Consider the following 21,984-nt stretch of genomic DNA (forward strand, 5'->3'; position numbering starts at 1 on the left):
TAATATAATTTTTCTTTACTTATTCACTTTAAATTCAGCTCATCGATTGTCTCCTGGTCACTCCTTTTACACAATCCTTCCTCCATCTCCCACTCCTCCCCTGAGTGGGTAGGAGACTTGCACTTGACGTGTCTGCAAGGCTAGGTGCTTCCTTTCCCATTGAGTCCCGACGAATCAGCCGAGTTAGAACAACATATCCCAAGGATATGCAATAGCTTTTGGGATAGCCCTCGCTCCAGTTCTTTGGACCCACATGATGACCAAGCTGCATGTCTGCTATGTAGGTCGGGGAGGCCTAGGCCCAGCCCACGTATGTACTTTGGTTGGTGGTCCCTAGCCTAAGAGCCTCAAGGGTCCTGGTTAGTTTACTCTGTTGGTTTTCCTGTGGAATTGCTATCCCATTTTGGGTACTCGTACTTTCCTGTATTCTTCCACATAGATTCCCATGTTCCCTCCACTGTTTGGCTGTGGGTATCTGTATCTATGTGTCCAAGTGAGATGCTGGATGGAGCCTCTCAGATGACAGCTTGCTCATGCCTGCAAACATTAAAGAATATCACTAATAATGTCAGGGATTGGTACCTGCTCATGAGATTGGTCTCAATTTGGGCTGCTCTTGGTTGGCCATACTCTCAGTCTCTGCTCTAACCTTGGACTTGCAATATTTTTGGTAGACAAAATAAATTATGGGTGCCATATCCCCAACGTGGTCAGTCACAGCTAAGGTCATCCCAGTTTTTTCTTGGGTGCCTCAATGATTCTAGGTCTCTGTCTCATCAGAGATGCTCCCTGCTCTTCACCCTTGTCAGTTGCAGATTTCCATTCATTTTCAGAACCTTCCACCCATCACTCCTCTTCCTTCCCCACACCTGATTCTGAACCCCTCCCTACCCCTCTGTATCTCTTCTCTATCCAGTTCACTCCCTCCGACTTCCTCTTAGGACTGCTTTGTACACTCATTTAAGTGAGATTCAGGCATCCTCACTTGTGCATTCCTTCTTGTGTAGCTTTTCTGAGTCTGTGGATAGTTCTATGGTACCTGCACTTTTTGGCCAATAACCATCTATAAGTGAGTACATACCACACATGTCCTGTTGGGACTCAGGATGATGTTCTCACGTTCCATTGCTTTGACTGTATAATTCATGCTGCCCTTGTTCTTAATGGCTGCATAGTATGCCATCGTGTAGGTACACATCTTTTCCTTTATCCATTGTTCAGTAGAGGGACATCTAGGTTGTTTCCAGTTTCTGGTTGGTATGAGCAAAGCTACTAGAACATAGTTTAAGATGTGGTTCTTTGGTATCGTGTGACATCTTTCTGACTACACCCAGGAGAGTTATAGCTGGCCCTGGAGGTAGAACTATTCTCAGTTTTCTGAGAAACCACCCAATTGATATCCAGTTGTTGTTGACACCCACCAGTGATGGAGTAGACTTCCCTTTGCTCCACATCCTGCCAGCATTTACTCTCACTTGAGTTTGTCACCTTGTTTTGTGATGGGTGTCAAATCACATGTCAGTGGGTTTGAGTAAGCAGCCCTTGGTTTTGTTCTCTGTATTGTTTGCCATGTTTCTATGTTTAATTTTCATACCATCTTCTCTTGAGCCTGTTTGCTTCTTTTTTTCAATATTTCAGATTTGATGTTTAGCTGCTTTTATGAAATCGCTCCATTTTATGAAGGGACATAGTGCTATGAACTTTCCTTTTGCACTGCTTTTATTGTGTTCCCTAAGTTGGGATGTTTTGTGCCTTCATTTTCATTGAATTCTAGAAAGTCTTCGATTTCTTTTTGCACCAGTGGTCACCGAGCATAGCATTGTTCAGTTTCTATCAGATTGTATGCTTTCTGTTGTTTTCTTGTTGATGTAGTCCAGCTTTAGTCCATGGTGACCTTATTAGATGCAAGAGTTTTTTGGGGGGATTGTTGTTGGTTCTTTTTTTCCCTTTTCTTGTATCTGTTGATGTAGATCTGTATCTATATATGTTCAATTTTGGAGAACATTCCATGAGATGCTGAGACGGTACATATTTTTTATTTGTGTGAAAGGTTCTGTAGATATCTGTTAGGTCCATTTGGTACATGCCATCTATGAGTTGCATAATTTTTCAGTTTAGTTTCTCTTTTGGTGACATGTCCTTTGGTCATAATAGTGATAATATGTAGTTGATGCCCCCTACTCGTAATTTGTGAGGTTTGAGGTGTGGTTTAAGCTTTAGCCAAATAAGTAAATGTTTCTTTTATGAAGCAGGATGCCCTTGCATCTCAGGCATTGTTCAGAATTGAGACATCATGTTGGTGTATTTTCCTTTGATTTGTATGCAGTGTCCTTTCCCATCTCTTTTGATTATTTCTGATCGAAGGTCTATTTTACCAGTTATTAGATTGACTGCTTCAGCTTGTGTCTTGGGTCCATTTGCTTTTCAGTCCTTTTGTTCAGCCCTTTATTTTGTGGTAGTTTTTATCTTTGTGGCTGAGTTCCGTTTCGATATGCAACAGAATGATAGATTCTGTTTATACATCTGCTCTCTTAGACCCTGTCTTTTTGTTTGGCAAGTGAATCTGTTCCTGTTCAGAGGTATTAATGACTAACGATTGCTTTTACTTATTATTTTGATGTTGGTTTGCATGTCTTTCTCTTCTATTGGTTTTGCTGTGTGATTATTAATTTCTTCTGTTTTGTTGAGTTCAGTTACTCTACTTGTCTTGGAGTTTTGCTTGTAGCATCCCTGGTAGGTATGGATTAGTAGAAAGATATAGTTTGTATTTGGTTTTGTCACAAAACATCTTTTTACTCCATGTATGTTGTTTGAAAATTTTGCTAAGTGTTGTAGTCTGGGCAGACAGTTGTAGTCTCTTAGGGTCTAGAAGACATCTCATTGGCTCTTCTGGCTTTTAATTCTCTGTTGAGAAGTTCGGTATATTTCTGATTGGTTTGCCTTTATATGTAATATGTTACTTGCCTCTTTCTCCTTGCCGCTTTTTAATTTTCTCTCTTTTTTGGTGGATTTACTGTTTTGGTTATTATGTAGCTGGAGGATTTTCTTTTCTGGCACAATAAAGTATTATTTGTACTTTAAGCTTCTTGTGTGTAGATAGGCATCTTTTTCTTGAAGTTTGGGATGTTTTCTTCTATGATGTTGTTGAGGATATTTTCTGTGCCTTTAATCTGGGAAACTTCTTCCATTCCTATTTTTCATAGATTTGGTCCTAATTTCACATCCTGCTTGTCAGGCTGTGTCTTTTTAGTGGGGAAGATGAGTTCACTTATATTGAGAGATATTAATAGCCAATGAGTGTTAATTCCTACCATTCTCGTTTTGTGAAGAGATTATTATGTGTTGGGAACACTAATCAATTTGGTGTTCTGTGAGGTTCTTTTATGTTCATAAGCATTCTTTCTTTACGTTGTATAAATTATCTTCTATGATTTTGCTGAACATATGTTCTCATCCTTGGAGCTCGTACTCTCCACTTTTGTTCATGGCTATTATTCTTAGGAAATTTCACAGTGTCTCAGACTACCTGAACATTTTGGGTCAGTCATTTTTTTAAGTAACCTTTTCTTTGGATGATGTATTAATTTCTTAAAGTATATATTCTATGCCTGAGATCATCTCTTCCAATTCTTTTATTGTGTTGGCTGTGCTTCTGTTCTTGTTCTCTTTTGTAGATTTTCCCTCTCCAAGGTTCCATCAGTTTGTTTCCTTTATTTCTTTTTTTATCATTTGCAGGTATTGACATGTTTTATTCATTTTTCACCTGTTTGATTATATTTTCCTATACATTTTAAGGGATTTATTAATTTCTCCTTTAAATTCCTCTATCGTATCAATAAGATTGGTTTCAAAGTAATTTCATTGTGCTTTGATTGTGTTAGGATATCCAGGTCTTGCTGTAGTAGGATATCTGGGCTCAGGATGTGTCATGTTGATTTGGCTCTTGTTGAATGTATTCTCATGCTGGCCCTCAGCCAACTGTTTATCCCTGGGTGTTTTTCAGGTGCAGTGTCCTGAGGTGGGCTCTGGGTTTTTCTCTTTTTACGGGTGAAGTTGAGACATTGTCTCACTAAATTGTAGTTCTGTTTGTCTAAGGAATCACAGTGATCAATGTGTTTTTGCTTCCTCAGTGTTGGTATTCATGTTATGCACCACCAGACCCAATCTGTTATTCTTTCCAGAATCATTAGCCCAGAGTAAAAAGAATCACAGTTGATTATATTCATACTGGTAAGGATTGGGCTTCCTGTCATTCTGAGAGAGTTCAGTTAGGATCATCGCAATTGTTTACGGCTATTTATTTCTAGACATTAATGTTTGATAAATTGCTGTCATCCTTGATTTGAAATATATAGGGAATGGATTGGTTCTAAGTGAAGTAATTGGCTACAAATGAATATTTACTCTAGAATACTCTCTAGATTGCTCTTATAGACATTGATACTAATAATGAGTCTGATTATTCGTAATATTCTTCTATACTTGTAATAATACATTCTTTGTTTTTATTTTCAGAAGTATTTGTTTTTAACAATGAAAGGCCTTTGTCCCGGTAAGGTTTAACAATACATTAATACTAGAGAAATGCAAAGATAATAAGTAAATTATTTTGGGTATACTTTGAGACTTGTGTCTTACAGGTCCCACAATATTCTGAATATAATTTTAGGTTGAAAACTTGTTCAGTGTATTTCATAAGAAAATGAAAATTATACTCACCCACCATTTCCAAGAACAAACTATACAGTTTTTAAAAAGAGCCTGCTAGGATTAACTGTGCAAGTTAGTGTCTACTTAAGATTCTTTGGCTTTTCAAAGCCTTACTAAATACTTGTGCACTAAGACCCACACTCATAGTTATCATTTCAGTCATTCATCTTGTCTGACATGTTACATAATTTGGAATGATTCTCAGTCAGTCATTACTAGAGGATGGCAACAATTTCTTTCCTCCTTTGGCACCAGCTATGAATGCAAAGGTGTAGTATATATCATAGATGTTGGAAGACACCCATGAGTTGCAGTCCATCCAATGACAGGCTGAGAGAATTTGAAGGTGGATGTTAAGAATTCTCTCTGTACATTTATTAGGTGTTATGGTTATTCTGAAGGGATGGATATGTACAGGATTTTGTGTGTCTAGATGAACAAACTATATCTTATCTTGGTGGGCGGTTTATGTCCTTATAAGTTAGTTATGAGTTAATTGTGCGAATGTATTGTTCATTAAGTAATTAACATATGACTCTGGTTGCTGGGTTACAGTTTGTTGAGTCATGACTTCACTGGGTTGTTGGGAGTGTGAGAAGAGTCTGTGACAGGAAGCCGTGCTAGGCTATAGAATGCTTGGGGCTAGCTTGACATTTGGCCACACTAGCATGGCCCACGGAACGTGATGTGGGTTTCAGGTTGGGAACAACCCTTTATGGAGACAGTGTGTGAAAATGGAGGACAGAGAAACATCTAGAGCATGTGATTCCACCTGGCATGGGAACTCGAGGGAATCATTCACCTTTTAATTATTCCACAAGTCCAATGTCTTCCTGAAAGTTCCACCCGTCAATTATCCATTCATATGATCTGCTTTCCACAGTAACAGATCCTTTGAATCTCAATAGGTTAGCTGAATGTATAGAACTAAATGACCATGTGACAATTATTTATCTCTGTATAAAAGGGGTTTTTGCCTTCCACATCAGTTGGACATGAACATACAGGTGAAGGCCCATCCATTCCTGTCCAGGATGCTAGGTTAGACACTGGTTTGGTAGAAAATTAAAAGGTGTATTTCAAGCTAATTCTGTGCTCATTAAGAGTAATTACCTTCACAAGAGAAGACAATTATGTTGTTCTCTTTATTTGGGCTCTACATCAGGAAAACATTTTATAAATACTATCAAATGACTTATTTCCTCCATGTTTAAAATTTCCTAAATCATACAAGCTAATGTCAAAAATCAAGATTCAAACTTTTCCATACTAAAACTGTTCAATGACTCCTTGCAAAATATGCATTTTAACTTATACTTGGAAGTGCAGTTTCACAGTCTCAATGCGCTTAGTCTTATTGTTCTTTTTTTCTGTTATTACCTTATTATGTTCATAAAAATGCATAAATGGCACAGAAACAGGCATATTGTGACTTCAGGATTCATTCATGCATGAGTTAAGAAGGAGCAGCTTGAACATTACAAAAGCAGTGGTGGGTTTTGAAGAGCTCTAGCAGCAACAGAAATCTATTTGATGTTCGACAAGCAAACCACTTGGGTGATACCATCATAGATAGTGAAATATTCACAAAGTATCATGGGAAAAGGTGCTTTGTTGCATCAGGGGCAGAGACTGTTATGATTAATGTAGTCAGGGGACTAATTCCATTGCATCTACAGATTAAAAATATCACTTGGTATAGCTATGAGAGCAAAAGCTGGAAAGGTGTGTGTGTGTGTGTGTGTGTGTGTGTGTGTGTGTGTGTGTGTGTAACTGTGTAATGGTTTCATTAGGCTAATTTTGTGTTGCTAAATTCCTTCCCTTTTTTCCACATGGGGAAAAGTTGAAAGGAAAGTATTCCCAGACTTGTAATGTAATATAAGTTAGGAAATCAAACAAGAAGTAATTCAATGCATTGGATTAATGTTTAATATGAATATTAACATAACATTCTTAAAATACCCCACAGTCGAGTAAGATCACCAAGACAGCTAAAATCCATTCTGAAAACATCTATCCAGCATAATTCAGGTAAGATTAAGTGTAAGTCCTCTACTGATTCTACCCTTACTATAAAAAGAATAAGGTAATCAAATACGAATATATTTATATTCTTTGTTCACTTGCTGGCAACCATTTTTAGACTATAGATTTATTAAGGTATTGTTTCTAAGAAATGTCAAATTCAAATTATACCCTCTGATGTGTTAGCTTCTTCAAATTGAACTACTGATGCGTGTAGTGTCTTTTGATACAAAAAATACACTATTCCATGATTTGTGTCTTCTCTAGACACATAGCAGTAAGTTGACTTTGTAATAAAATACATTTTTATTTCAGTTTTTTATATATAATATATATATATGATTAATGCTACGTATTATAGGTGTTAGTGTCTGTAAAATATGATAAGGTTAAAAAACAAACCAAAAACAGTATTCAATTACTTTCATTATGTTTTGGAGACTAAATGTTTTTAGCATAATCTGGAATTTTTCCCTTCATAATATTTCAATCATACTTATTTGATAATTCATAGATTATCTTATAGTTATTTTTAGATGTCTTCCATTTAATGTAAATATCTTGATATTATAAATATCTGGCTCACTCAGGAACCCTTGGAGAAGTGAATGGTGTGTGAGATTTGTAGGTAGTGCTGGGGAATGAAAACTGATATTCTTAGCATTCAATGAAAGCGGCCTCCATATGGGCTACTCTGACAGCACCTTTTCCCTGTAGTCCTATTAATTAGCAAAAGATATAGTGATACTTGATTTATATGCTGCAAGACAAAATTTCCAGTAAAAACAACATTGACACAGTAGATGGAAGGTTGAAAAACCACATCATTCTCCAGTACACAGCACTGAATGATCCCTTGATTGAGTCTGAATAAGATTAGATTCCAATAGGGGGAGAAGCACCACAGAATTTATCCTTTCAGCAACCTACACCACAGCATCTCTCATACCTACTGTGCCTTTGGAGAGAGCCAGCCAGAGAATAGTGTAGAGGAACCTAAATGACCCTCTTCACATAACCCTGAGGGAAACAGAATTATCATAATGTGGGTGTCTTTTTTTAAAATGTATTTCAGCACTGGAGTTTTGTTTGTGTTGTCGAGGACTGTAAGAGGCCCCACACATGCTGAGCATACGGTCCACCATAGAGACATTTTCTCAGCCCATTTGTTGATAGGACAAAAACTTGCTCTGGTCATGGGCAATGCCAAGGGGTGTGCAGTGGAGTTTTACATACTGTAAAGGAAATGAACTAGGGTTGTTCATTCTCTGAAGCATGTTTCAAGGGCAGGCTTTATCCAGAGAGTGAAACTTGAGACACACTATGGTTTATATGTGGAAATATATTTTAAAAATGTTTTATGTGAGATTGCTGTTCTATCTGCAAGTTTCTTTCATGCTTCTCTCTGGAGTAATAATTCATGTTGCATAACTACTAAGGAAGTCTTTCCAGTTGCTCTTGCCATGGCCAGCAATGGAAGTTGATGTTGAACTTCTTTTTGATGGAAATGAGCTAGGGGTCAATGCTAGATCTGAGGGCCCTTAACATCTTCTTCAGAAGATCTCGACTACAGTAACACACTGATCTCTCAAGAGCTTTGTCACACTTGCAGCTGGAAATGTTTTATAAAGGTCTTTGGGTCTCCTATATTTGACTGTCCTGCAATGACAGTCACCAGAGACTGTGCTTCCCGGTGGTAGCAATGAATGTTCCCCTACAGTGAAGGAAGTTCAAGTCGACCTTTGTAGCAGTCCCTTTCACTGCTGTACCAGATGAGCATGCTCACCTAGAGTGCTGCAAACATCCCTAGTCCAGAGGCAAAAAGCAGCAGTGGCAACATGACGCTGTCCTTTTAACCCTTCACTATGGGACAACAGTTCAGGCTAAGATGATAATTTCTGTGTCTGATAGTGATCAGGATCATAGGTAATTTGCACAACAATTTTTATAAGTAGTAACTTTTGATGAAATTTTCTCTTTGTCTTTAAAATATACTAGGAAATGGGAAGGAAGGTTTTTGCATATATTTATTATTTACCAATAATTATTCACTTTAAAGGCTTTTCATAAATGGTGCCAAAAGATATAGGGTCACAAATATTAGCCTTTGCACTTATTGTCATGTTTCCTATAGTTGTTTAGTGACAAATTTTGCTTCCCTATTTAGAAGCTGGTATGCAACTTACAGGAAGATCACCGTGGTAAGAATGTGTGCATTGTACAATACATTAATCTGTAAAAAGTATAATGTTCAGAACATGACACTGTCTTTGTCTCTGTGTACAACGATTTCAGCTTCTTTATTTCTTCTATAATCACAAGCTAAACAATTATTTGTAGAGCAAACCATGTTCAAACTACTAGACCTATCTCCCACACAGCATGAGATATGGACAAACATCCTTAGGTAGGGAGATGATTCAGTGGATAAAGTGCTTGCCATGAGTCTGTGAGAATAGAAGTTTGGATTCTCAGAATCCACATGAAGTCTGATGATCTCACGTGCATCTGAATCCTGGGGCACTTATGATGAGGCAGGAGGTGGTGACAGAGAATCCCCTGAAGTTTACTGGCTAGTTTGCCTGGGTTTCTTATTCACGAAGAAGGGATTGAGCCACAAAACTGAGGTTGGAAGAATGTTGCATGCTGTTATTCTAAAGGCTCCCTGACAAGCCCTCCTTTGTTGTTCCTAGGTGTGTGAATGTGGATAATGTCAGCTCTACCTCCTCTGTGAAGGTAAAATGCTTCTTTGTGAAATTAATTTTCTTATGAATTTTGTTATAATTCAGCAATAGTGTAACTGGGATCAGTTTTATATGGAAAGATTGCTCAAGGGAGTCTACATTGTAGATGTGGAGATTTCTACAAACTGCAAGTGAGCAGTAAGTCCTTGTGGGTAGTGGTGGCCAATAAGAGAATGGACTCAAAAGACATAGTGAGTGGAAGATTGAGCACAGTCCTTGTACAATAGAAGATGTCTGATGTTTGACAAGTATTGTTTGCAGAGATGAGTACACATTTGACTGATTTTAAAATGTGACTGTTACTAGACCATAATATTTCTTTTTTAAAAATTCTTTATTAGATATATTTCTTTACTTTTCCAATGTTTTTCCCCTTCCCGGTTTCCTGTCCATGAGCCCCCATCCCTTCCCCCTCACCTCTCCCATACGGGTTTTCCTGGGCTGGAGAGATGGCTCAGTGGTTAAGAGCACTGACTGCTCTTCCAGAGGTCTTGATGAATCCAATTCCCAGCAACCACATGGTGGCTCACAACCATCTATAATGAGATCTGATGATCTCTCCTGGTGTGTCTGAAGACAGCTACAGTGTACTTATATATAATAAGTACTTCTTAGTAAGTCCAGACATTTCTATAATCCAGGAATCTCCTAAGTGACTTGACCCTCAGGAAAATGCATGCAATTTTTTTCATCTTTATTAACTTGGGTATTTCTTATTTAGATTTCGATTCTTATTCTGTTTTCGGGTTTCTGGCCAACATCTCCCTAAACCCTCCCCATCCCCCTAGCCCCTCCCTGTCGCCTTCTCTATGTGTGTTCCCCTCCCCATCCTCCCCCCATTACCGTCCTCCTCTGCTAAGTTGTAAGTAGGCATATTAGAAGATATTTTATATTTAATAATGAATTTTAATTTTCATGTGTCAATATCCTGTAATTCCTAAGTAATAAAGTTGATTTAAAAGCATGCATCCTAAAAGAAAAGAGTTAATTTCGGGACCAAATAAAAAGTTAACTGTCCCCTCTGCATTGCAGGGAGAATCAGGGAGAAAGATCCACATAAAACCTAAGAAGAGCCAGAACAGTTTTAGAAAATCTGGAGTTTATGTGTCTTCTCGGGTAGCCCCAATTCTTGAAGTATGGGAAGAAAATACATCTGCAACGGTAATCCCCACTGATGTGAGAAGTAACCTATTTCCTTTTGTGAAGGGGAGTGATGGGTGTTTGTGCCTATGCCTTCCTAGTGCAAGTAGTGAACGAGTAGAGAAAGATCAGCCTTGAGCATTCCCTTCACACTCTCCATATCCTCACTCCTTGCCAGTCACTGCATTAGGCAGTGCTTCTCAACCTTCCTAACGCTGTGACCTTTAATACAGTTCCTCATGCTGTGGTGATTCCCAACCATACAACTGTTTTGTTGCTACTGCATCAGTGTCAGATTGATAATATCATCAACTGTAATGTCGTATTGGTATTTTCAGAAGGTCTTTGCCAACCTGTGTGAGACTGTTCTATGCCCTCCTCCAATAGGGTATGACAGACAGGTTGAGAATCACTGTCATAAAATGTAATAATAGTAAATTAGACTATGGAAACAGAAGAAAAAACAGAAAATGAGCATGTTTTTAACTCACTGAGGAGAAGTCATAAAAATACAGAAACCAAATAGTACATGCTCCTGGAAATAGGTACAGTCAATATGAAAGCGACCACCATAGTTGTGTTTCATTTACTTTGGATTGACTGACTTTATGTGTGTGAATGTTTTGCGTGTATTCTGTCTGTATACCATGTGCGTGTGCTTCCCACAAAAATCAGAAGAGGTCATTTCATCCTTTGTTCTTGTTGTTCCAGAACTTTGTCAGCCAATATTATGTGTTTTACAAAGCAAAGCCAGGTGTCCTGGAGGAGCAATGAATGTTTTAAACTCCTCAGCCCCTTTTCCAGCACACAGATTTAATATGTTTGATAGGCAAAAAGATTAAAATTATCATCAGGGGAAATAAGAAGTCAGTCTTCTGATATTTCTTAACTTCCTGGACAGGACCTCAGCATTCTGGTTTTACCCATTGAAGTCCAAAGTACTTATAGGCAGGGTGCCCACAACAGGTGGCTGGGTATGTTGGTGTACACAGTTAATTCACGAACTCATAAAGCAGGCAGGGTGGTCTCTGTCAGTTCAAGGACGTCCTGTTCTTAATTTATTTGGGGAGTAGGAGAATGTAAGTTGAATTGTGGGTATCAAAAGATAACTTGTATGAATCAATCTTTCCCTTCCTCTGTTTCCAGTCTCAGGTATCAAATTCAAGTTATCAGTCAGGCTGCCAAGTAGGTTTATCACATTTGTAGCATGATTTACACTTTGGTTAGCATTAACAGACAGACAGTAGATAAACTCTGCATGTGTGTGTGTGTGTGTGTGGGGGGGGTTATTTAACATTAACACAAATGCTAAGCAGTGCATGGGAGGATCAGACAAAGAGATGGGAGTTCATGTGTTTGAACACTTGGCCACTGTTTGGGAGATTGTTTAACTTTTGGGGTCTGGCCTCGCTAGCAGAAGGTTTTCAGTGGTAGATTTTAATGGCTGTGACTACTTGTGGTACCAGTACTGTGTTATCTGCTTCCCGGTCTACCAGCCTGTGAGAACCAATAATGTACTGCCAAAAGTCAGGCCTCCCTGTTCCTTCCTTGAAATAAGTGACTGGTTTTCCCCATCAGATATTTTGTCACAGAAAGTACAGAAACAAATTCAAAAGTAACAGCCATCTTTCCTGTTTAAATCCCCTTTCAGAAGTTACAAAGCAAGCAGAAGGGTGTGTCTGCTGATCTTACACACACTACTTACTCCTTACTCCACTGCATACTGTCAACACGTAGCTAATTACCTTCCTCTAGACCTCTAATTTCATCATTAGGAAAGAGGAAGTTCAGATATAATTATTACACATAATGGAATCATTAGAAACTGTAAATTTATAGAAACCAAACTCAAATGCTCTTCCTTTATGCCTAGATCAATTTGGTTTCCAATTAACTACTACAGGTGATGAACCTGAGTAATTTTTATTCTAGGAAGAACTTAGCAAAGACATGGAACTCAGGTACTTTTTATTTTTATTTTTATTTTTTTCTTTATTAACTTGAGTATTTCTTATTTACATTTCGATTGTTATTCCCTTTCCCAATTTCCAGGCTAACGTCCCCCTAGCCCCTCCCCCCTGTTCCCCTCCCCATCCTCCTCCCATTACCTCCCTCCCCCTAACAATCTTGTTCACTGGGAGTTCAGTCTTAGCAGGACTAAGGGCTTCCCCTTCCACTGGTGCTCTTACTAGGATATTCATTGCTACCTATGAGGTCAGAGTCCAGGGTCAGTCCATGTATAGTCTTTGGGTAGTGGCTTAGTCCCTGGAAGCTCTGGTTGCTTGGCATTGTTGTTCATATGGGATCTCAAGCCCCTTCATGCTCTTCCAGTCCTTTCTCTGATTCTTTCAACGGGGGTCCCGTTCTCAGTTCAGTGGTTTCATGCTGGCATTCGCCTATGTATTTGCTGTATTCTGGCTGTGTCTCTCAGGAGAGATCTACATTCGGCTCCTGTCGGCCTGTACTTCTTTACTTCATCCATCTTGTCTAACTGGATGGCTGTATATGTGTGGGCCACATGTGGGGCAGGCTCTGAATGGGTGTTCCTTCTGCCTCTGTTTTAAACTTTGCCTCTCTATTCCCTGCCAAGGATATTCTTGTTCCCCTTTTAAAGAAGGAGTGAAGCATTCACATTTTGATCATCCATCTTGAGTTTCATTTGTTCTAGGCATCTAGGGTAATTCAAGCATTTGGTCTAATAGCCACTTATCAATGAGTGCATGCCATGTGTGTTTTTCTGTGATTGGGTTACCTCACTCAGGATGATATTTTCCAGTTCCAACCATTTGCCTATGAATTTCATAAAGTCATTGTTTTTGATAACTGAGTAATATTCCATTGTGTAGATGTACCACATTTTCTGTATCCATTCCTCTGTTGAAGGGCATCTGGGTTCTTTCCAGCTTCTGGCTATTATAAATAAGGCTGCTATGAACATAGTGGAGCACGTGTCTTTTTTATAAGTTGGGGCATCTTTTGGGTATATGCCCAAGAGAGGTATAGCTGGGTCCTCGGGTAGTTCAATGTCCAATTTTCTGAGGAACCTCCAGACTGATTTCCAGAATGGTTGTACCAGTCTGCAATCCCACCACATCCTTGCCAGCATTTGCTGTCACCTGAGTTTTTGATCTTAGCCATTCTCACTGGTGTGAGATGAAATCACAGGGTTGTTTTGATTTGCATTTCCCTTATGACTAAAGATGTTGAACATTTCTTTAGGTGTTTCCCAGCCATTCAGCATTCCCCAGCTGTGAATTCTTTGCTTCGCTCTGAACCCCATTTTTTATTAGGGTTATTTGTCTCCCTGCGGTCTAACTTCTTGAGTTCTTTGTCTATTTTGGATATAAGGCCTCTATCTGTTGTAGGATTGGTAAAGATGTTTTCCCAATCTGTTGGTTGCCGTTTTGTCCTAACAACAGTGTCCTTTGCCTTACAGAAGCTTTCCAGTTTTATGAGATCCTGTTTGTCCATTCTTGAACTTAGAGCATAAGCCATTGGTGTTTTGTTCAGGAAATTTTCTCCAGTGCCCATGTGTTCCAGATGCTTCCTCACTTTTTCTTCTGTTGTTTGAGTGTATCTGGTTTGATGTGGAGGTCCTTGATCCACTTGGACTTAAGCTTTGTACAGGGTGATAAGCATCGGTCGATCTGCATTCCTCTACATGTTGACCTTCTGTTGAACTGCATCATTTGCTGAAAATGCTATGTTTTTTTCTATTGGATGGTTTTGTCTCCTTTGTCAAAAATCAAGTGCCCATAGGTGTGTGGGTTCATTTCTGGGTCTTCAATTCTAGTCCATTGGTCTATCTGTCTCTGTACCAATACCATGCAGTTTTTATCACTATTACTCTGCAATACTGCTTGAGTTCAGGGATAGTGATTCCCCCTGAAGTCCTTTTATTGTCGAGGATAGTTTTAGCTATCCTGGGTTTTTTGTTATTCCAGAGGAATTTGCAAATTGTTCTAACTCTGTGAAGAATTGGATTGTTATTTTGATGGGGATTGCATTGAATCTGTAGATCGCTTTTGGTAAGATGACCATTTTTACTATATTAATCCTGCCAATCCATGAGCGTGGGAGATCTGTCCATCTACTGAGGTCTTCTTCAATTTCTTTCTTCAGAGACTTGAAGTTCTTATTGTACAGATCTTTTACTTGCTTGGTTAAAGTCACACTGAGGTACTTTATATTCTTTGGGACTATTATGAAGGGTGTCGTTTCCCTAATTTCTTTCTCTGCTTGTTTCTCTTTTGTGTAGAGGAAGGCTACTGATTTATTTGAGTTAATTTTATACCCAGCCACTTTGCTGAAGTTGTTTATCAGGTGTAGTAGTTCTCTGGTGGAACTTTTGGGATGAACCATAGAATATGAAGGAGAGAGAATATTACAAATTTGCTATTTAGAGGAGAAGCAGAGCAAAACATCAGAGGCCAAGAAACACATTTTGTCACTTCTTTTTATATATTTCCATCTTAAAAAGTACCATGACTTTAGATCCCAAAGAGCAGAATAGTGGTAAGTTTAAACCTAAGAATGTCCACATTAAAGATTTTTAAAGACTCTGGGCCGTTTACTCATCCTGAAAGGAAGCAGACGTTACTGAATATCATTGAATGTAGTGCTAAATATCAACAGAATACAGAAATAGTTTGGGGACTATAAATCAAGGTCCTGACATTATCAGAAGGGTGATGAAATGAATAAAATCAGTGAATTTTAAATCAAAAATAACAATGATAATTTTCCTTATAGGATGAAAAAACTAAAATGGAAAATTTCCATTCCGTGCCTTCTGAGGCTGCTGCTGATGTTGGACCTTCCACTTCTACTGCTGACAGCCTGGATGCTGCTGAGCCTGCGCAGACTAAGTCCACCAAGGAGGCTGCCAGTCTGACTGCAGTTGAGCCTGAGCCAACTAAGTCCACCATTGCCGCTGACAGTCTGACTGCAGTTGAGCCTGCGCAGACTAAGTCCACCATTGCCACTGACAGTCTGACTGCAGTTGAGCCTGCACTGACTAAGTCCACCAAGGATGCTGCCAGTCTGACTGCAGCTGAGCCTGCGCCGACTAAGTCCACCAATGCCGCTGACAGTCTGACTGCAGTTGAGCCTGTGCCGACTAAGTCCACCAATGCCGCTGACAGTCTGACTGCAGTTGAGCCTGTGCCGACTAAGTCTACCATTGCCGCTGACAGTCTGATTGCAGCTGAGCCTGCGCCGACTAAGTCCACCACTGCCGCTGACAGTCTGACTGCAGTTGAGCCTATGCCGACTAAGTCCACCAATGCCGCTGACAGTCTGACTGCAGTTGAGCCTGCGCCGACTAAGTCCACCACTGCTGCTGCCAGTCTGACTGCAGCTGAGCCTGCGCCGACTAAGTCCACCACTGCCGCTGACGGTCTGACTGCAGATGAGCCCGAGCTGTCCCTTACATATGCTGCTGACAGTACTGTGTCAGGTGACTCAGGACCAGCTAGTCACATTGGATTGGATTATGTAGTTGATTTACCTCTTTACAAGGAGAGTACAAGGTACAAACCCCATGCTGACCCAGAGCCCACTCCTGGTTCCTGCACTTGTTATTCCCTTGATTCCATTCAAATGACTAACCTGACTCTTTTGATATCCTTTAGTGAAGAAGAAATATTTTATACTGCTTCTTCAGATGAGGAATCTTCTTTTATTCCTGACATAGAAGAAGGTCTGCCTGCTACTCAGGCACCTGTTGATAATTTTGATGCTTCTGCGTCAGCTGAACCAATAAACCACAGCATGAACCCTCTCAGGGTGGGTGGATATCTTCGGGCACCAGCGATAGCACACATCCCCTTTTTGCCTTTTATATGGCTTGTATCCTCACTTTTCTCTGTCATAACATGGATGAAAATCCAAATTCAACATGCATGGCATGAAGAAAATGGCCAAGGAGCTCCCACTGACAAAAAAGTTGGATCAGGTAAGTTAGACAAAAATAGTAGCTTAAAATAGATGAATTTTTTTCCCTTGAAACCTAGGTCTGTTTTGTTAATAAATTTCATGCTTCTATAGGGTTATTCATGAATAACCTAGAACCTGAAAATTTTTTTTCAATTTATATATTTTCAGTAACGTGATAAATCCAGTTTGGACAAATACAAGTGACATGTAAAACTGTTTTCTGATTGGTTGTTTTCTAGTCTAGAATGAGGAGATTATGGTCACTCCCAGTGAAGACCTTGTGTTTCCTGAATGACTAAGCAGGGGTAACTTCCTGTTAAATGTTATTGTCTATTTAATGCTGTCATTCTGAACTCTGACTTCTGAGGTTAGCATAGCCTTTGACCGCAACATTCCAAAAGAAGCAACTTCTGAGATTAAAAATAACAAGAGAAGCATCCACCTTCTCACTGTTTCTCACTACGTTGATCCCGATGATAATGACACTGATGTTGTTGATGCTGGGCATGACAATATCACCAGTGATGTGCCTGATGATGCTGTTGATAATTCTTGTTTTTCTTCTAGTGGCTGCGGCTCCTGATCCCTAGACCCTTGATGTTCCTCCAGGATCGATTGGAATGCCACAGCAGTCTGTGTGGGAGAATTGATCATATATATAAATTGTAGAGTTAAAGGTATAATGTGATAGTAGACTGAAGTAAAAATTTATTGTTTCACTGGAGACTCAGTTGTGCCATGTGATGCTTCCTAGAAAAAATGTTCAATTATTTTCAATTTTATTTTTTACTTGTTTACTTTACATCCTGCTCACTGCCCCCTCCCTGTCAGCCTCTCCCACAATCCTTCCCTTGCGCCCCGCCTCCTTCTCCTCTGAGAGGGTAGGGGCCACTTGGTTATCTTCCCACCCTGGAACATGAAGTCTCTGTGAGACTATGCCCTTCCTCTCCCACTGAGTCCAGACAAGGCCGTCTAGATAGAAGGACATATCCCGCATACGGGCAACAGCTTTAAGGATAGTCCCTGCTGCAGTTTTTTTGGGACTCACATGAAGATCGAGGTCCATATGTGCTACCTATGTGTGTGGAGGCTTAGGACCAGCCTCTGTATATTCTTTGGTTGGTGGATCAGTCTCTAAGAGCCCTAAGAGTCCAGGTCAATCGATTTTGTTAGTCTTCCTGTTGCGTTCTTATCTTCTGAGGGACTGCAATCCTTCTACTTTTTCTTCCATAAGAGTCTTCAAGATCCATCCAATTTTAGCTGTGGGTGTGTACATCTAAGTCAGCTGCTGGGTGCAACCTCTCCAGACAGCCTGTGCTAGACTCTGTCTGCTAGCATAACAGGGTATCATTCAGAGTCAGGGACTGTCGCTTGTTCAAGGGATCAGTTTCAAGTTGGGTGGGTTATTGGTTGGCTGTTCCCTCAGTCTCTCCTCCAGCCCTATTCCTTCATTTCCTGTAGACAGGAAAAAATTTGGATTTAAAGTTTTGTGGTTGGGTCGATGTTCCAGTTGCTCCACTGGGCTTCCTGTATAGCGAGAAGAGCCAGGATCCCCATGCTCTGTATCCCCAGTGCAGTGAGTCAAAAGCTCCAGTGATTCTTGTTGCCTCCCCTACCTCAGTCTCTGTCTCTCTCTGAGGTCGCCTCCTCACTCACCACCCCTATCTGTTGCAGATTTCCATTCATTATCATGGTTCCCTCCCCCTCCCTACACTGGACCCTCAGTGACCCTATTCCTTCCTTTCTCCTTTCCCAACTGGTTCCCTTCATCCATATGCCTTCCATGACCCTTCCATATTCTCAATTATCCTTTCTTGTGCCCTTCTTTTGTTCAGTCTTCTTGGATCTGTGGAGTGTAGCACTGGGCATCCTTTATTTTATAGGCTCCTTACTGAGAGGGGAGAGGTCATGCTTAGCTTCCTTTTCACTGAGCCCCACTGGATTGCATACCTACTTTAGGCTCCTAGGCATATGAGAGCTGCGTACCTGAAGACAGCAGCTCATAGGCCTTCTGTACGGAAAACAGAAACATTGAGTTAGTTTATCAATTCTTTTCCATGGTCTCCTTTAGAGCCCGTTATTGGGCACATGTTTTAGGTCAAGAAGTTAATACATTTTATTTTCTTTGTCTATCATTAAATTGATTAGATTTATATGTAGGAGTTTTTACTGCTGTGCGTTTTCTATGCAGTATGTGTGATAGAACCCAGTGCTGGTTCCCCTGGAACTGGATTTACAGATGGTTGGTTTTGAGTGGCCAGCGATGTGCTAGCAATTAAAACTGAGTGCTCTACAAACAAAACTAGAACTCTTAACTGCGTCTCCATCTCTCTAGGCCATATGTGTGTATGTATGTGTGTGTGTGTGTGTGTATGTATATGTATATGTATGTTAATATTATACAACATGGTAAATTTCACCATAAGATAAATTTTTATCATGAAACTTCAATAAATTTTCTAGTATCGTGCAAAAATTTTCACCAAGAGATATTTACACCAATATGACTTGTGCTTGCAGATGGGTCAAACAAAGACATTTTGAATTGGATCTATAACCCTGAACCCCAGTATAAGCCTTGTGTACATCTTGTGTGTGCATTGATCCACATGTGAAGGATAGAGACTGATATTGTCTTCCTCTCAATTTCCTGTACCCCACTCACATGTGTAATTGTGTGGGTCAAAGGACAATGCCACTCTACAGTTCTGTTCCGCCACATTGTGGGTTCTAGGGACTGAACTCAGGCCATCATCCCTCTGTATGGGTTCCACCCCTGGTCCCTCAGTTCTGGGGACATGTTCATTCACTCAAATCCTAGTGTCTTGGAGCACACTGATCTTCATCCTTGCAGGAAAGCAAGTTTTGGGGATCCCCTTATTTCCACATCTGCAGTGAGGTTTTCAGGAAACGTGTTTTACCAAACACCTCAGGCTCTAATCCTTATTTCCTATTGTTAGGCTGTACTAGGTTATGAAGGAGAACCATAGCACAGTAGTAGATATTCCATAATCCACATGCTTCTTGATAATTTTGTAGATCTAAAGGCCTTTAGTCTTTAAGTTACAGTTTCATATAAATAATAAATTCTGAATTAGAATTCCAAGATCTTCCTGTTTATTGAATATTTTCTTTAAATACACTGACTTGTCCTACTGTAGTTTTTCATTCTGTCAGTCCATTTACTCCCCACATGTAACTTAGATGTGTACTGAGTACAATACACATTCTACTATCTCTCAAAATCGTCCCATTCTTAACCTTTTTGTTTCTGTGCCCAGTCTCAGAGCCTGTAAATCATTCATAGGTAATGTCAACAGCCTGTGAATCAACCCCAAGAAACACATACCAACTCTGTCACTTCTCTAAAGGACAAGCCTACAGTCTGTCAGTCATTCATAAGAAATGACTACACCCTGACCATCATTCATAAGAAACACCCAACGCGAATCACTATCCCTGAACTCAAGCAGTATTACAGAGCAATAGTGATAAAAACTGCATGGTATTGGTACAGAGACAGACAGATAGACCAATGGAATAGAATTGAAGACCCAGAAATGAACCCACACACCTATGGTCACTTGATTTTTGACAAAGGAGCCAAAACCATCCAATGGAAAAAAGATAGCATTTTCAGCAAATGGTGCTGGTTCAACTGGAGGTCAACATGTAGAAGAATGCAGATCGATCCATGATTATCACCCTGTACAAAGCTTAAGTCCAAGTGGATCAAGGACCTCTACATCAAACCAGATACACTCAAGCTAATAGAAGAAAAACTAGGGCAGCATCTGGAACACATGGGCACTGGAAAAAATTTCCTGAACAAAACACCAATGGCTTATGCTCTAAGATCAAGAATCGACAAATGGGATCTCATAAAACTGCAAAGCTTCTGTAAGGCAAAGGACACTGTGGTTAGGACAAAACGGCAACCAACAGATTGGGAAAAGATCTTTACCAATCCTACAACAGATAGAGGGCTTATATCCAAAATAGACAAAGAACTCAAGAAGTTAGACCGCAGGGAGACAAATAACCCTATTAAAAAATGGGGTTCAGAGCTAAACAAAGAATTCACAGCTGAGGAATGCCGAATGGCTGAGAAACACCTAAAGAAATGTTCAACATCTTTAGTCATAAGGGAAATGCAAATCAAAACAACCCTGAGATTTCACCTCACACCAGTGAGAATGGCTAAGATCAAAAACTCAGGTGACAGCAGATGCTGGCGAGGATGTGGAGAAAGAGGAACACTCCTCCATTGTTGGTGGGATTGCAGACTGGTAAAACCATTCTGCAAATCAGTCTGGAGGTTCCTCAGAAAATTGGACATTGAACTGCCTGAGGATCCAGCTATACCTCTCTTGGGCATATACCCAAAAGATGCCTCAACATATAAAAGAGACACGTGCTCCACTATGTTCATCGCAGCCTTATTTATAATAGCCAGAAAATGGAAAGAACCCAGATGCCCTTCAACAGAGGAATGGATACAGAAAATGTGGTACATCTACACAATGGAATATTACTCAGCTATCAAAAACAACGAGTTTATGAAATTCGTAGGCAAATGGTTGGAACTGGAAAATATCATCCTGAGTGAGCTAACCCAACCACAGAAAGACATACATGGTATGCACTCATTGATAAGTGGCTATTAGCCCAAATGCTTGAATTACCCTAGATCCCTAGAACAAACGAAACTCAAGACGGATGATTAAAATGTGAATGCTTCACTCCTTCTTTAAATGAGGAAAAAGAATACCCTTGGCAGGGAAGGGAGAGGCAAAGATTAAAACAGAGACTGAAGGAACACCCATTCAGAGCCTGCCCCACATGTGGCCCATACATATACAGCCACCCAATTAGACAAGATGGATGAAGCAAAGAAGTGCAGACCGACAGGAGCCGGATGTAGATCGCTCCTGAGAGACACAGCCAGAATACAGCAAATATAGAGGCGAATGCCAGCAGCAAACCACTGAACTGAGAATAGGTCCCCTATTGAAGGAATCAGAGAAAGAACTGGAAGAGCTTGAAGGGGCTCGAGGCCCCAAAAGTACAACAATGCCAAGCAACCAGAGCTTCCAGGGACTAAGCCACTACCTAAAGACTATACATGGACTGACCCTGGACTCTGACCCCATAGGTAGCAATGAATATCCTAGTAAGAGCACCAGTGGAAGGGGAAGCCCTGGGTCCTGCTAAGACTGAACCCCCAGTGAACTAGTCTATGGCGGGAGGGCGGCAATGGGGGGAGGGTTGGGAGGGGAACACCCATAAGGAAGGGGAGGGGGGAGGGGGATGTTTGCCCGGAAACTGGGAAAGGGAATAACACTCGAAATGTATATAAGAAATACTCAAGTTAATTAAAAAAATGGGGTTCAGAGCTAAACAAAGAATTCACAGCTGAGGAATGCCG

General features: G+C 40.2%; 1 protein-coding gene across 5 annotated transcripts in view; it reads left to right on the forward strand.

Annotated features, from left to right (window-relative positions):
* Poteml2 (POTE ankyrin domain family member M like 2) overlaps positions 1 to 21,984 on the forward strand; it is a 464,489-nt gene that overhangs the window by 34,033 nt on the left and 408,472 nt on the right. For 3 of the 5 annotated variants that reach the window (NM_001433323.1, NM_001433324.1, NM_001433321.1), the window contains 8 exon segments: positions 4,516 to 4,552; positions 6,680 to 6,741; positions 8,903 to 8,936; positions 9,429 to 9,471; positions 10,512 to 10,640; positions 15,372 to 16,150; positions 16,253 to 16,575; positions 17,124 to 17,280. In NM_001433323.1, coding sequence (NP_001420252.1) covers positions 4,516 to 4,552; positions 6,680 to 6,741; positions 8,903 to 8,936; positions 9,429 to 9,471; positions 10,512 to 10,640; positions 15,372 to 16,150; positions 16,253 to 16,575; positions 17,124 to 17,146 — 1,430 coding nt within the window. In that variant the 3' untranslated portion in view covers positions 17,147 to 17,280. 5 annotated transcript variants of the gene reach the window in all.

Source organism: Rattus norvegicus, chromosome 16 (genome assembly GCF_021556685.1).
Source record: "Rattus norvegicus strain SHRSP/BbbUtx chromosome 16, alternate assembly SHRSP_T2T, whole genome shotgun sequence".
NCBI lineage: Eukaryota > Metazoa > Chordata > Mammalia > Rodentia > Muridae > Rattus > Rattus norvegicus.